Source organism: Triturus cristatus, chromosome 2_2, assembly GCF_964204655.1.
Source record: "Triturus cristatus chromosome 2_2, aTriCri1.1, whole genome shotgun sequence".
Taxonomy (NCBI): Eukaryota; Metazoa; Chordata; class Amphibia; order Caudata; family Salamandridae; genus Triturus; species Triturus cristatus.
In genome coordinates this window covers 262720381-262737057 of record NC_140582.1, presented here as the reverse complement: position 1 = coordinate 262737057, position 16677 = coordinate 262720381, and the positions used below count along the sequence as shown (strand labels likewise).

Genomic DNA, 16677 nt, shown 5'->3' with positions numbered 1-16677 from the left:
TACATTAGCCAACTAAATATAGTTTTGTAACATGTGCCTAGAAATCTGGAGCAGTGTTGGTCTGATTAGTATCCCTACAAGTACAACATCCGCTACATTTTATTTCTGGCCTGTTGAACAATTTTCACACCAGTACTGCTTCCTCTCTCCCCCCCCCCCCCCCCCCACCCAGCCACCACCTCTTTTAAATTATTTTACTCAGCCCCATTTTAACACAAACAGCCGGAATCAGTAGCAGCCTTAAGGAACCATTAATAATTGCATCTTCCTTCCATCTACACACCATTACTCCAAATATCCTGCTTATTGGCTGCACCGCCTCCACTATCGCTCTGTATACTTAAAACAAAGGCTAGAGATACAGGGAGAAGATATTATTAGAAACTAATAAAAAAAACAGACGATAAATTTAAAGGCACAATATGGGCTCAAGCATTTGCGGTGAGGCATACTACACAGCAGCGTCACTATGCACAAGCATATCCACGTATACTCTTTTTATAAGCTGTGGTGCTTTGGGTCAAAAATAAACTTTACGGAATAATTTTGATAGCTTTCATTAAGTAAAGGTATATTAAAGTGTCTGCTGTTTAGTAACCTCAAACAAAAGCTGTAGTGTTGTGTAACAAGCATTGGCATAGCCAAGAGGTCTCGCCTTTGGGAGCTTATAAGTGTTTCGCCATGCAATGGTTGATATTGTTGCACCAAGGATATTGTGCTGCAGAACTAAATACGTATAAGGTCCCAAAAGCGAGACCTATTGGCTATACCAATGCTTGTTTTCTAATGAGTTGCAAAATCAGACTACTTCAAAATCTGAAGGAAAATGGCTCTTGACTAGCGTCCTGAATTTGCCGCGCCACGAGGCTTGAATCTAAAATCAGTAATAATCCATATACCCAGGCTGCCCTGGGGTTTTCCGTAGAAGCGAAGGGGAGAGGCGGGGCCCTCGTGATTCAGCACTTAGTGCTCGGACATCACGTTATTTCCCAGCAGAGCCACTGGACTGTACCCAAGAATTATTTCTGTGGACGAGAGCGGAAACGAAAGGAAGGACCACCACCTTTCCCAGAATGCACAGAGTCCATACCGCCCGTACTCATTGCGCTCTCCCGCTCGCTGTTTGGGGGAGGCGGGAATACGTCTCTTACACAACACGTTTCCGTCAGGCCGCGCCTGCAGCAACTTCCGCCCAGCAGGGACGCCGAGGGCAGGAAGAAGCACTTCAGGCAGCCGCCCCACTCGCTCCCGTCCCTGGGCGCGCGTCCGCACCAACCACTGACCTTCGTTGTCTGAAGGATCCGCGCGCCCCGCCCCCGGGAGGGAGGGCGAGAGCGGGGGCGCGCAGAGACCTATAAACTAGGAAGGACGGGGGGTGTGCGCACTGGGCTTGGATTTTGAGAGGCGATCACATCTTGCTCCTGTCCAACGTCAGCTAGCCTTCATTCAAGATGGTGCACCACATCAGCAATCTGGTGAGTTCGGTGCCTCGGGTGGAAGCAGGGTAATGGGTTGTGTATAGGACGTTTTCCGCCAACCAGCACCTGCCGAGCCCCGTGCTTGCACGAGGCTGCCTTGGGATTGCTGATGCAAGACGTTCCGAGGAGGGTCGGCATTTTAGCACCAGCCTATGCAAGTCCTGGCACAGAATAAAAGCAAGTCCCTTTTTCCCTCTTTGTTAAGAACGAGTTATTCAAATGATTGCAGACTACTCTCCTAATGGGACATCAAGAAAGTGAAGTTGTGCTCAACCCATGTGTTTCTGTGTAAAATATTCTACTGTCTCCTTCCCGCCTCCTTCTGTGAGAGGCAAGTCTCGTTGACAGTTAGTTGCTCTCTGACTCGAGCCTGTCCCCGGTGGTGCACCAGTTCTCGTGATGTTAAGCAGGTTTGCTGGCACGCTAACATCGTATAACGGGATACAGTAGATTACATCATTGCACTTTATTTCAAGGATCTGCCACACCTCGCGCAGGGCCGCGGGGTTAGGTGGAGCTAGTGTGGCGATCACGAGGTGGAAGTGCTTCTTTTAACCCGAAGTTGGGCACGGCGTCCATCTGTTACGTACACTTCATAGTTGTCCCGTTGATAGGAACAATCAAATAGCAAGTCGCGATAGAATACGCGTATGCGCGATACGGATACACCAGGGTAACCAAGGTTAATGTGTGCTGTTGGTCTTAAAAATAGGGATGGGACTGCCAACGGATTAACTGAGAGCCGAGTTTTGAAAATAATTGGCATGTAAATCCTACAACAAACAGCATGTTAGAATAGGATAAGGTGTCTTCAACATTCATAGCAGTGTTTTAATTCATACGATGAAGCATTTCCCCTTGGTGCATCATATTAGGTCACTGCATCACTAGGCGTGCATTATGAGTGATAGTTTCTAAACATGCACGGAGAACATTTCTGCTGCCATTGCTATGAGCGAGGCAAGTCAGTTGTCCTGTACCCTGTATGTGGCTTAAATGTTTATTATGCATGGAGCAGCACTATAGGCTATTGCATCAAACAGGAGACCTGTTTGTACAGCGCACATCGCGAACTCATGAATTTGAAGGTGCTCTCTCTCGCGTGACAAACAGAAAGGATAGGATGCTTGCTAGATGGTGCTACGAGGCTTGCTGCGTGAAGTAAAAGTATTTGTCCAGGATCACAATTTGATCCGCTGGACTTGATCACAGATTTGTTGACTTTACACTAAAATTCATTCACTAAATGAGCATCACTTTTCGACATCAATAGTTAATGCTTTGGCCTTCAATCTTGGATGCTGAGATTAGAGTATGGGTTGAATTCACATTTTATCTCGGACACTCTTGCATTCAAACTTAGTTCAACATGTATGGGCGGCAGTTGTAGCCACTAGAAAGCATCACTTCCTGGAAGATCGGCTCGTTTAGGCTCGAGGTTCCAAGAGGACCTCAAACAGGCAGGCTTCTGGCTCGAGCTTACAGTGGCTCACCAGCCTTAACTCCAAAGTAAATAATACGAGCTCCTACATCTTTCCAAAGTGAATTGCGGACCCACCGAGTAATGAAGGGAGAAGTCTTGCATTGAGGTAATTCACTTTGAATGATCTGCTATTTAACTCCAGCATTGTGACTCAGTATACTATGCACCCAGGTAAACCGATTACTGCCACATTGGTTCAAAGCCAGTTTGTGTTGTCCATCTCAAAGCCTAGCGTATTTTCTTTTACAAAATGAAAATTCACGTCACCATCCCAAAATCAACAATGTTGTACTTTTATGGATCGTAAAAGGGTAACCGAAAACGTACAGAAATGGCAACGTTTAACACAAATATTTATATGGCGTAAATACAGGTCAAATGCGAGGTCTTTGTCGATCGCGTGCCCTGGATAATAATGTACACTATAAATCCCCTCTATATTTGCTGCAGATAGAATGTCAACAAAAGCATGCCCTCGTGGTCGTTTTCTCGGCATCTCATGCTGTCCAAACATAGGCTTTGCACAACACGTCATTTAAGACGTTGCCTAGTTTGTCTCTAGTTCTGGAAAAGCATTGCTCTTGGAGATGGTCTAGTATTTAGATTCCGCAATCACATTTCGTGATCTGTGAATGTTTACCGAAATGTGACACGTTGGAAAAGAAGGCTTTTGGATGCGATTAATTTGTTTGTGGGTTGTTATATTAGTGTAGCATAATTAGAAGGGAATTTCTAATTCAAACTCGTACTCCCAAAGTGAACTGTCTTCTCTTGGCATGCCTACCCGCTTAATGCCATTTGTGTGTCCTAAGTGAACTGAAAGTTGAATTGCACGATAGCTTTCAAACGCAAATATTGTTTCGTGTATCCACCGACTGTTAGGTTGGAGTTGCCCATCTCTTGCCCCCCCCTCACGCCTTTCAAGAAACACCTTTGCCTGTCCCTTTTTACAATGCCACCATTAATCTCTGGTGTATGTAATTTTGGAAACGTATCAAAGGTTATTTGTAAAGCCGATACAAGCACATGATGCAGAACAAAAGACAGTGTTTGGTGTACGCGCTGGACATTTGCACGAGGCTGCCCCCTCCCCAGCGTCCTGGACCGGAAGAGCGTGCAAGTCATCCTTCCACATTCCTTTATAGCGAGCTGGCAGCCTTTGACTCCTTCAGTACAAGAACAGGACAGACCTGCAAGCCGCCCTGTCTTCATTTCTCTCTAGTAACCTGGCAGCCTTTTGGTTCCTTACAAGAACAGGGCGTGGCACGTGCGTCGAGGGTATTCAACGGAGCAAGCCGCTCATAAACACTAATATTATAATTACCAAAGCAGAGCGAATGCGCGGAGCTCAAATTGAAGTCGTGTTCTTCTGCAGTCGGTGTTTTAAACCAGGCTTTAGTCACAGTTGTGTACTGTTACCAAAACTGTCCCTAGGAAGAAGGGTTTCGAAACTACCCCGAGGCGGGAGGGTTAAACTTTCACCCGCAGGGCGCGCCTAAAACCAGCGTGTTTTGGGGACGAACTCTTAGCAACGTGCTTCTGTTTCTAACCTCGTTCGCCCTCCTGGTGGTAATTCTCGATAAAACTGAATATTGATTTTAATAAAATATTTCGAATATGAATGTTTTAAACCTATGTACTCCAGATGGGTGATGCAAGATCTGTGAACTTTGAATATGTGTTTATATGAATCTCAGAATGCAGACCCTGCTGAGATTTTTAATAATTACCACTCATTCATCAATTGGCAGTACAAATTACCTCTAATATACTATTAACATTAAATAACCCAAAAGACTTACAAACACTAAAGGGAGATCCTCCATTTTAGTGATAGAACCGCCATTGAGGGGATGGATTAAACTTTATCGTCTGTGTTGCCTGATTCTCCGGCGTGCAGTCAGAATTCTGTTCAGGACTGCAAAAAACATGCAGCCAGTTTGTCGCGGCCACCAGTGATGCTGTAGCATATAAATGCTGATTCATTGGGGAAGTAACCTGATTAACAGGTGCGCTTCTTTTGGGCGTTGCCGCCTCATACTGCATGTGTGGCTCTCTGGTGAGGCTCGAAGCAATTGATGTAGTATTCAGCTTAGTTATTGAATATGCGTATTATTGTCTTTTAAAGGTTTTTTTTTTTTTTTACTTTAGTCTTCTTTAGTTATACATACCCCTTGTTTTGCTACTGCATATTTTGGTCAAGCTGGAGACCTCTTTAGTGGGCTTTGTGACAGACCTCATACAAGCACATGGGCTCGTGGGTGATCCCTCATCAGCCACTGTTTTGCTTGGAGGAGCCCCCTTGAGCACTGGATTCCTGTGTTGTCTGTCACGTTTTGGTATATGCCCACAGCATTTCATGGAGGTGTGCAACTCTAGCTGAAATTGTGGTGGGCTAAAAGTTTCTTACTTGGCTTTTTTTTTTTTTTTTGTATGTGGTTACAAATGGTACACTGGCATATGTTGATCTTTTTTTAGTTTTAAAGATTGGCTCAGGGTACTGGCAGCCCCAGTTAAAAACTATATCGAGCAAGATGTGTGCATTTCATGTCGGTGTATGGCTTCACTCAAACGCCCTAGAAGACATGAGATTTTTTTTTTGTGCCCCTCATCACATTTCAGGTCTCATGTCAGCATATCCGTTTTGTGGTCTCGCATCTGTGTTGCATGTGTTTAGGAGAAACCGTAGGTTTAGAAGGTTGATTGGGGAGCAGCTGTTTATTCTGTAGCGTTTGAAGTGTCTTCCTGTATGCCAGGGGTCTCCAACCTTTTCTGTAGTGAGCTGCCTCAGATCAGTGAATCATTGTGAACTACTGAAGGCTACGCCACTCGTGCAATGCTACCAGACACCCCCATGCCCAGTTTCATGGATTAAACCCAAATGTCCATAGAACCAAAGACTATGGTTTGAACAAAATACTTTGACTAAGGGCACTGACAGGGCTGGCATGTGTCAGTGAAAGCCTGGTCTTTGGGGATTCAGGAGCATGTGTGCATATGAATGGTATATGGGTGGATGGATGAGTCTGTAATATGTACTTGTAGCACAGGACGTGTTCCACCATACGTGGTTGTTACATGTGTAATACAAACCATTTTTTTTTTATTGGGAGAAATTTAAAGTGCAGCTAAATGTTCTGCAAAAAATGTTGATAACGAACATTTTCTGCACTTTAAATTTCTCTCACTTAAATGACTATTTTTCAACTACAAATTTGGCACAGTGTCTACCAGCTATTGAAAGCAAGATGCCTGCTTTGGGTGAATCCCCCTTTAGACTGATGCCTTGTTTGCAACCGAAAAATACAGGGGCATATTATCAAGAAACAGAGTTAAAATTATTGCTGCTTTAGCGGCAGAAAACTGCAGCTAAAGTGGCGATAATGGGCTTGATAATATGCCCTTCGAATTCCCATAGAAGCCCATGTTTTGGTGTCAATATGGGCTTCTATAGGAATCCTCAAGTGCATATTATCAAGCCCATTATCGCCGCTTTAGCGGCAGTTTTCTGCCACTAAAGCAGCATTAATTTTAACTCCATGCTTGATAATGTGCCCCACAGTTTTTTGTTTAAATGGGAGTAATTTAATGTGAAAAAACATGAGTTATAAAATATTAAGATATAATTGGCTTAATTGGAAGCAGAGAAACATTGACTGTTTCATAGAAATATTTTTACTAACTTTAAAAGGTTTCCCATTTAAAAATAAATGGCAGAAATTTTCTGTTATAAATATGGGGTGTCTACTGGCCACTGGGAGCAGGACGCCTGCTGTTTGGAATGCAACACCTTGAAATGGGATAAAATTAAAATGAAGTCCACTTAATCATTCAGTTAACTCATTTTAATTTTCTCCCATTTCAAAGCATTCAGAAACCATTTTGTACCCCTGCTCCAATATTAATTTGACAAGGAATTTTATTTAAGATTTATATACCTCAATGTCCTTCAGTTCTTCACCTCTGCCCTGGGTCATAAATCTGACTCCAGCACTGCTCATTATCAGGCTTTGCAGCCTGATGATATTAATACAAAATAAACAGACTTTCCTTAACTTTAAAAGCAAAATGTGACCCTGTGCTGATTGAAAAATGAACTGAAGGCTCTGAGCTACTAATATCTGAGCTACTGGTAGATCGTGATCGACAGGTTAAAGACACCTGATCTAGTTGATTGCTCCACCACTCCATCATCTGAAGTAGTCTTTCTTCAGAATCTATCTGCACAACGCCATGAACTTAAGTTGAGGGCACAAACCTGTTAGAGCTCCAAAGCTTTTGGTTGCCGATAGCGTTGCCTATAGGCCTAGGCTTCTGCTTTTCCTTTCCGTTTTGCCACTCTGCGATATTGCCCCCTTTATTTAAAACTAACTGTAGTCTCTTGGTTACTCCCATTTTCCTGGCCCATACTGGTTTTCCTCTTGCATGTTGTGCTTTTCCTCTAATCTGTCCAGTTGTCTTGTGTAATGGGCAGATCGCTCCCCCCCCTTAGGGGGGTGTGACGTTTAGGACCCGGGACCACCTTTGGCCCAGGCCCTTCACTGATCTGACGATGTGCTGACCGAGGACATTTACTGTCGCCTCAGCTCACAAGATGCGGCGGGAGGAGACAGTGGTACAGTCACAGTGGAGTCTCATCACTTCCACTGATGCAATGGCCTCTGCCATTCTGTTGGACATGTGCGTCACAGCTGCGATGGGCGGACCAGTGGCAATTTTCACTCCCATCTGACCCTGTTTAGGCGTGAGATCTAGAATCCTTAACTAGCATCCTAGTTAGCAGATGGGTCATCCAACTCCCCAATACAACACTACGGGTAAGGTCCAGTAGTACTGAGCCAGCCAGAGGATGTACACACCAGCTTAGGGGCCAGGGCGCACAGAACGGCAAGTGTGCACTGTGCTGCAGCTCCTGGTCACATCCTCTCGGGCAACTTGGTGTTTAAGGGGCGGTGCCCAAAAATGAGGACAAGGGCACTGAGGCGGGTCCACCCCTCACAAATTCCTTTCATTGCACCTGTGTGGTCCGATGGCTTTCTAGATTGTGGAGTTGCCTTGGTGTTGGTGTTTCACATATTACACTACATGTGTGTATTTTGGCGTTTAAGCCTGTTTTCTACCCGACTCATAACATTTCGTCTACCAATGCCACAATCCCTGTAACTTCTATTGGTACCTCGTTTGGGATGTGTGGGGGTGCGGGCAGCCTGGGGGTATCCTAGTTTTATTTCCTGGTAGGAGTTTGGTCACTAGAACACCTGTTTTATTTGTAGGTCGAGCCTAGCACAGCGCGCATGCGCTGCTCTGCTCGACTTCATGTAAGGGCTTCCAGAAAACTCACTACACGCTCGCATGTGGTTTTGGTTTTGTCCCCGTCTATTGGCTTTTGCGTGCTGTCTTTTTAACAAAGACAGCATGCAATTGGGCAAAGGCTTATTGTCCCACCCATGTTAACTCCCACGGCCTAATGCTTGTGGTTACGCGCAACATATGTTTCCAATTATCGTGCCCAGACGCAGGCGCGATTATTGGAAATCTATGCTGCTGCTCGCAACCGCACACCAGCAGCTATCGCATCTCGTTTCCCCTGTCTGAGACCCTGATGAACAACATGGTGATTTCTGACAGGGTAAAAGAGCGATGGATGAACATGCGCAGCACTTTAGACACATTGCCAAAATAACACAAACACCGGCATTTGAAAAGCAAAAAAGACACCAAGCAGCTTGCCTTCTCACTAAGACGTTCCAGGTGGGCCGCACTTAAGGACTTAATCAAAAGTGCACCAAGTAAGTACAGATCATGCTATCAGCTGCCGTAGTCTTCTCTATATGTGAACGATTAAGAATCATCCAGATGGGAGAAGCACATTTTCTTCCAGTCAAGTCCTTTATGGAATCTGTTACCACTGGCAATCAATGTCGCCCCTCTCTGTTTTAAATGCGCTGAGCTGCAGGGATCACCATCAGACTATTCAAAGGTATACAGTGGCCAAAACATTTCCAACATTAGTGCTAACTTTTGCTATTTTCTACTCGGATAGTCAGTGTGACCCTCATCTCCACAGTGACGTCGCTCTAGCTCAGCTCGCCCTTCACAGCTCCTGAAGGTTCTTCAGTCCCCCTGATTGCTCCTCCTCCTGCTGAGAGCCTAAAATGAGCACATGTCTGTGAATGGCTTGTCTATCATAGCTGCGCAGATTAAAATAGCTGCCATTGTCCGAGCTCTGCCGTCGCTTGTTGGACAGGGTCATTTGATCTACTGGGATATACACGAGTAACGGGTGCTGTGCGCACCAGACTTATTGTGTTTCCAAAGGAATGGTTCTCACATTCATGGACAGCGGCCTCCCTGCTAACACGTGCGTTTGGGGAAGCGGTAAGGAGTGATACACAGCTCTGTGTCTCAAAGATCATTGGTCCCTTCAAAAGATTTATTAAAAACGACAGACTGACCAGGGCCATGTGTTGCTCAAGTGGCCACGTCCAGATGAGGAATAGATTTTTGGGACATTAATGGAGCTGTAAACTGTATATAACGAGCATTTGCAATGCAATAGGTCTTGCTTCTACACAAGTTTCAGCTATTGACATTGCAATTAACATGGCCTTTTTTTTGTTTTAGTTTTTAACACAAGCTTAAACTTGCGTAAATGCGAGACCTATTGCCTTGCAAATGCTTGGTCCTACTTGTATACATCTCTACCAAATGTTTCTACTATTTGTGCAACTTGTAGTATTTTACGATGTGTAAGATTTGTTCCCCATTTAAAGTTGGGGATTTGGTACCAAGGTTAATTAACTACTTTTATTAATCGCAAGATATTTGTCTTTTTGGGTTTGTCAAGTTGATTAACTTTTAAGTTTGAGTTTCTTAAATCTAGTTTCTTCATGCTGCTGTATTCCATTTTGTAAATTTGTCAACCTAAGTGTAGATGTTGCTATCGGATGAAAATATTGAGTAGATGGTTTGGTATATTATAGTACCAGTGTCAGGCTTGTATCCAATTTCTGAAGTAATTTGTACAAGCTTCTGTTGACTTTACTCTATCTTCCCCCCCCCCCCCCCCCAAGATGCGGTTCTTAAGACTTCCCTGTCGAAGGTAAGTTCATTGATGTAAATTGCAGAGTGACAAAAAGCTTCTCTGTTGTAGGAAAATGAAGCCTCTGTTCTGTTACATGACTGAATAACTCAATTTAACATCAATTGCATCTAATTTGATTTTTTTCATAGGATGAATTCAACAAAGCCTTGACAGGTGCTGGTGGCAAACTGGTGGTGGTCGACTTTACAGCTACGTGGTGTGGACCATGCAAAATGATTGCACCCTTCTTTGAAGTAAGTAGATGTCTCAATTGATATACTGCACCTTTCCTTGTTCATGGAAACAGTGATCCAGCATGAATTGTTCTAAACTGTGGTGCATCTATGTATGCAAAACAAAATGTGGTAATCTAGTGCTGAGAGGATGTGTAAGAGCTAGCCTCTTGCAGCTGACACGTGCGATTATGTTTCAAAACTTCAGATCCTGGTAAGTCTGACTGCAGTCATCCTTCTGCACTTGGACATGGCGGGCATGTGTTATGAATCTCTATTAAAAAGCAAGTTATTAAGTTGCCTCACAAAACACATTTTGTAGACTGTTTCTTTAGTTTCACTAGCAATGCGGATTGATTGTTTAAATTACTTTGAATCAAAACTGTGAGTACACTTGGTGTGCTTGCTACTGCCACTTTGTAAGATTTTAAAAGGGACGTCTGTGGAAGAAAGCAAGGTATCTTGCTAACTTAACTTTTCTAAAAAGCTCAACCACACTCTAATATGGATTTACATTTACACTCTTAAGAATTCTTTTGGCAGTCATTGCAGTTTCTCTACAATGTGGCGAGTCTGTCATTGTACCAGTGTCTAGAGCAATCTTAGGAGCTTCCTTTCACATACCCACCATACTAATTATTTTGAACAGCCCATTGCACTTAAGATATGTTCCTTTCCGGGTCAGATGCCCTTAAGTGCTGGAGGTCCGTAAAGGACACTAGTTGCTTTTTGTTCATGGAGATTTTTCACTGCCCAAAACCATCTTATTCCATGCCAGACTACTAAGATGCACTTCATCCTGTATGGACATGCAAGGGTCTTGGCGATGCTCCTAGAAACACGTTAGCATTGCCTTGTTTTGGCACTGACCCTTTTTGCAGGGTTACCCCAAACGTTTTGATGACCTCCTGTTTTGGCTTTGTTTTTGCTGGCTTTAAGACTCTGAGTACTTTACCACTGTTGACCAGTGATAGTGTGTGGGCTCTTATATAAAATGAGGATTAGTTTCTCCATGATTGGTATATTTGGTTCACTTATAAGTCCATAGTAAAGTGGTGTACCATATACCCAGGTCCTGTAAACCAAATACTACTAGTGGGCCTGCAGCACTGATTGGGCCACCCACAGAAGTAGCCTTTCAAACCTAACTCAGGCCGGCCACTGCAGGGCCTGTGGTTGCAGTTTACTGCCACCTCTACTTGGCATTTTCAACTACTTGTCAAGTCTTAACTCCTCTTTCATTACTTATCAGTCACCCCTAAGGTAGGCCATAGTTGGCTACATAGGCAGGGTGCTGTGCAAGTGAAAGGTTTGACATGTAGCTTTTTTGTCTTGCATGTCCTGGTAGTGACAACCACCCAAGTTCGGTTTCACTACTGTGCTCCTTTCATAGGTAAACATTGAGAATTCCTTAAATAACCTTTAGTGTAATTCCTGATTGCAAATGAGTAGCTGCTTTGTTTTATGCCACTTAATTGATAATGGCAAATCCTCTAGTGATACAGTTGGATATGGTATTAATCTAAAATTCCACTTTTAGAAATGTCATTTCTCTGATCTTAGCTGTCTTGTATGCCTTACAGCCTGTCTCCAATACATGTCTGGGGTGACAGCTACACCTTGTACATTCCCTCTAGACAGCCACAAGCATAGGGCACTCTGCTGCATCTGCGTACTGATGGGTTTTCCTGGGCAAAAGGAAGGGGAGGAGCTCATATGCATACCTGAATAGAAAGTGGCCTGGCCTCACACAAAGCACTGATTTCACCTCCCCCACGATACAGATAACAACACTTGGTTATTTTATTAAATTCTTATTGTTTTTATCTTGTTTTGAAGTGTAAACTACTTTTCATACCTCATTGTGGAGTCTTGTCTGTGTGGTGTTTTCACTATTACCGTATGTACAACTGGTTTACATATTGCCTCTTGTGTTAAGCCTGACTGCTCTGTGCCAGGCTCCCAATGAGTGAGCATAGGCTGATTTTAAATGTCTGACTTAACCTGACTAGAATTGGAGTCCCTACTTAAACAGGGTGCTTACCTCTGCCAACTAGGGACCTGATTTCTAACCCCTCCGATTTCTGCTTTAGAGTGAAGGTTTCAGTTGGTAAGCATAGCCTGTTCACAAAGTTTTTTGCTGTAAGGTTGAGTTGGCCTGCAAGTTTTGGGGTAAATTGCACTTCCTCAAAAGCTACATTTTCCAATCTGATGGAGGCTCTTAAACATGTTTTGCAACACTTTCTGCTAATACCCAAAGGTGATAGTGATTTTGCCGGTTGTCAAGATGTAATGAAATCGTTATGGTAATCGAAAGCGTTGCCAATTTACTTGACCTTTACGAGCTGGCATATATACAACAGATGAGCTTTAACTTGTGAAAATCCGTTTCAATGCTCAGTTGTACACTGGGGAGTTTCATTAGTTTTTACTATAAGCGCATAGAACATAAACCTAATAATCAAAACACTGAGCTATGCGTGGGGGGATAGCTCTGCATATGTAATTACAAGGTAATAGGAATCTGGTGTGAACAGCAGATGTAAGTAAATCTTTAAATAGACGCTGTACCATTCACTGAGTTTACTAATAAAATAAGTGCAAAAACCTTGGCATTCGACTCAAAATGTACTTTATGAACACTTGAGTTATGCTAGTATAGAGAAACTACTCAGTTAAAACTAATGAAAATAAAATAGATCACGTGAGGTATGTGGAGAGTGAGTTTTCACTTGTTTGAGACTTAAGGGTACATTTTTGTAGGACGCTAGACATCAGCAGGGGTTACTCTGTTGGTTTGAAGACCTCAAGGAAATTTTATCCTCTGCCATAAACCTGATTCTGATATGGCTTGAAGCAGTGATTAGCACTGAACACTTGACTTCTTTTTAGGACTCTTAACCTATAATATTTGGCCTGCATTTTTTTGCTCAATTGTATGACTTCCTCCCCGTATGCATAGACTTAATCCCTGACATTTGCAAGTTTTTATAATTTCCCCAGCCCCTCTGATCAAATATACTCCGTTTCTTTTTGTTCCGTAGAGTAGACTTGTTAATGGTACATCCTGGTCCCAGGATTTCTTCTCTCCCCCCCCCCCCCCCACCTTCCCAGTTTGTTCGACCAGTCGGTGGGGCCTCCCTGAGGTGGACCTGTTAGCAGACCTGGGGAATTCCAAGGTGGCCCTGTTCTGTTCTCTGGGCTGGTGTCCCGGGGCTATGGGAGTCGACAGCTTGACCTCTCCTTTGCCTCGGGGTCTTTTGTATGCCTTCCCTTCCGCTTCTCTGGGCCTTTCTGGTGTAGGTCCGGAGGGACTGTGCTCAGGTGTTTGCGCCCCGGTGGCCTCGGGCGAATTGGTTTCCTCTCCTGACCGGGTTGTGTTGCGACTGGCAGTGTGTCCTATTGGTGGTTCCTTCCCCTTTGGTGTTTCGGGCCCTTCCCCATGCAGAGATTACACCTGGCGGTTGAGCGGCAGGGCTTAGCTGTGTTAGGGGTTCCTGACAATTTGGCTGTTACTTTGCAGGCTACCTGTGGCTCCTCCACTCTGCTGTCCTGTGCTAGGGATTGGAGTCGATCCCACAATAGCTGTCCTCTTTTTGGTGATGCAGTTTCTTCAGGGTGGGGCTCATCCTGGGTTGTCAGTGGCTTTTCTGCTGGTGCAGTTGGCAGCTATTCAGGCTTTTCGGGGCTTCTGGTGTAATTTGAGGGGGGGGGGGGGGGGGGTTCTGATGCCTTGTTTTTTTCAGGATTTGTTGAATTTGTTTCCTCACACGGTCAGGTCCTCTTCTTATTCAAATTTGCAGCTGGTGTTGGATGTCCTGTCCGGTCCTCCCTTTGAGACCCTTGAGGGTCTCTAGTTGACTCTTGACTTTTAAGACTTGTCTTTTGGTGGCCATCACCGTGGCGCAACGCTTGGGTGAGTTGGGGGCTTTGTCTTGTAAATATCCTTGCTGCAAGATCTTTTCGGATCGGATGGTTTTGGTGCCGATCCCGTCCAGGGTTTGAAAAATCTGAAAAATGGTACTAGTCCTGCAGGTTTAGTCCCTTGATAAATCCCCTCAACCTCACTGCAACCTACTTGACCTCCGTCTCTGAAAACTGAGCAAAAGTGACAAGATAACCAGATTTAAAGGTATCTTTATTGCTCATTCCCTTTGTGAGCAATAAAAATGCCTTTAAATCTTGTTATCTTGTCACTTTTGCTCCGTTTTCAAAGACAGAGGACAAAAGTTAGTTTGTCTTCCTACTTGCCAGAAAGGGCGAGTAGGACCTAAAAATAGATCGTCCTCATCAATTCTCCCTCGCAAATGCGAGCGGGAGAGTGGATTTGTAGAGCCCTGCCGTCCTTTATCCCTAAGGTCAATGAGGCAAAACCTGTCCGGAGGTTATTTCGCCTGACATCTGTCCTACTCCGCTGAGGAATCTCGTTTGCACTGTCTGCATGTATGGCGTGCTTTACTGTGGTGTACCTGCAGGTTGTGGAGTCCTTCCGGAAGGTGGACGCTTTGTTCGTTAACTTTGGTCCGACTTAAAAGGGTGTTAAGCCTTCCATGGCTACGCTGAGTTGTTGGATTCGGGCCACGGTCTTGATGGCCTACCAACTTAAAGGGGTGGCTCCTTCTGTGGTGTTCAGGGGCGTTCTCGCAGTATGGCGGCTACGGTTGCTGAGTGGTGTTCAGGGGCGATCTCGCAGTATGGCGGCTACGGTTGCTGAGTTGCAGGGTACCGCTGTGGTAGTGATCTGTAGGACTGCGACCTGGTCTTCTCCCTCTACGTTTGTCCATCACTATCTGATTGCTACTCTGGGACGTTTGGATAATGTTCTGGGCCACAGGGTCTTTTCCTCTGATGGACTAGGGATGTTAATCTGCTGTGTTTGGGGCATGTTATTACATTTTGGTGGTCTTTATCACCCAGTTGTCCGTCTGTTTTCTTCTGCTTGCTATTTCCTCACTTGTGATGAGGGAGGGACGGGAGGTAATGCATTCATTTCTATTGAAAATGGCATTACTCCTAGTCCTACTCCCTCACCTTCCTTCCAGGACCCTCCCTCCATCCCGGTGCGGTACATCGGAGTGCTAGCTCGGCTTGTTTACGTACAGGTGTAGGTCGGGGCGGGCAGCGTTTTTATGTGCTGGGGGTAGATCTGGGTGGGAAGCGGAGCCTCACTCCTTATGAAGGAAGGCAAGGTAGTAGGACTAGGGCTAATGCCATTATCAATAGTTATGGACGCATTTTAACTGAGTAGTGAAAAGGGGAAATATAGTAAACTTTTTTTTTAATTATTATTCCAGTTGTGGATGCTGCAAGAGCATCTACATTAATTTGTGGCTGGTGTGGGCCGCGTGGCTGGTGTTGGCCGCATAGGTTGTGATTCCCCATAGGTTCTTGTGCTTGCTTTGACCATGTTAACTGGCACTGGCACATCTTGATTGTTGCCTCTTGTCATTTACGTAGTTCAGGCATGTTACCTTGCAGTCTTATCCTCAAGCTCTTTAAATGTTCACTGTGCATCTTTGCCAGGTCTTGATAACATTTTACATTAACCAAATCATGGATCTGCTTGTCCACTATCCGAGGTAGTAGTTTTAGGATTGTCCGCAATCCTGGGAGTTGCCTCATGTTCATACTCCTCTTCCAGTTGGGTGTTGATGGATTCACGGTCTTATGCTTCAGAACTGGCTTGGGTTGGTTCCTTGCCAAATGTAATTTCCAGTCTGCTTTCCAGACACCACCTTTGTGTAAAGAAATGCTTTATGGAGCATGTAGCAATAAACCTGGCTGTCATTAGCCCCCCTGAAAAATCTGGGACTGATAAAATGGCAGCCTGATCTAGAAACCCCCTTACCTTTAATAACAAACTGCCGTTCTAACTCCCTCATCTCTGCAACCAACCAAATGGCAAGTGAGAGGTCAGTAGATCATACTCTCACTGGCACAGAAAAAAGCCTTTTCAAATTGTCACAAAACGCATTACTGCCTTGCGTAATACACACCCTGGACAAAGACACAGTAGTCCTGTCTCCACAAACACACTTGGTGTGCCCCCTCCAGGTCCCAGGGTATGTTCTGGGCATATCATTGTCATGGGGAGGGCTAGACTTAAGCAAACGTACACTAGCCTAGTGTGACACTATGCCTAAAAATGAAACTGAATAGCAGGTTTGCATGCAGATGGGCAGTCACGGTAGGGGTACTCGCCTGTTTGACATGTAAGCAACATTCTCGTTGCAACCTGTAATTGGCAGATGCTTGGAATTTGCATTTGAACTGTAGTTTGGGGGGTAAGATGCTTTAAGCATCATGATCCCCATTTGCTTGAATCGGAGTACCATGCTGTTATGGGCTCTGCTTCCTTTTTAGGTCTCGTCTAGGCAGCGCGCATGCGCTGCTCTAGGA

General features: G+C 44.6%; 1 protein-coding gene across 1 annotated transcript in view; it reads left to right on the top strand.

Moving 5' to 3' along the window:
* The first annotated feature begins 923 nt into the window (after positions 1-923).
* The window catches only part of LOC146862124 (thioredoxin-like), a 38445-nt gene continuing 22691 nt past the window's right edge, over positions 924-16677 (top strand). Inside the window, exons 1-2 of the mRNA XM_085641314.1 lie at positions 924-1475; positions 10195-10299. Coding sequence (XP_085497440.1) covers positions 1452-1475; positions 10195-10299 — 129 coding nt within the window. The 5' untranslated portion in view covers positions 924-1451. The remainder of the gene's footprint in view (positions 1476-10194; positions 10300-16677) is intronic.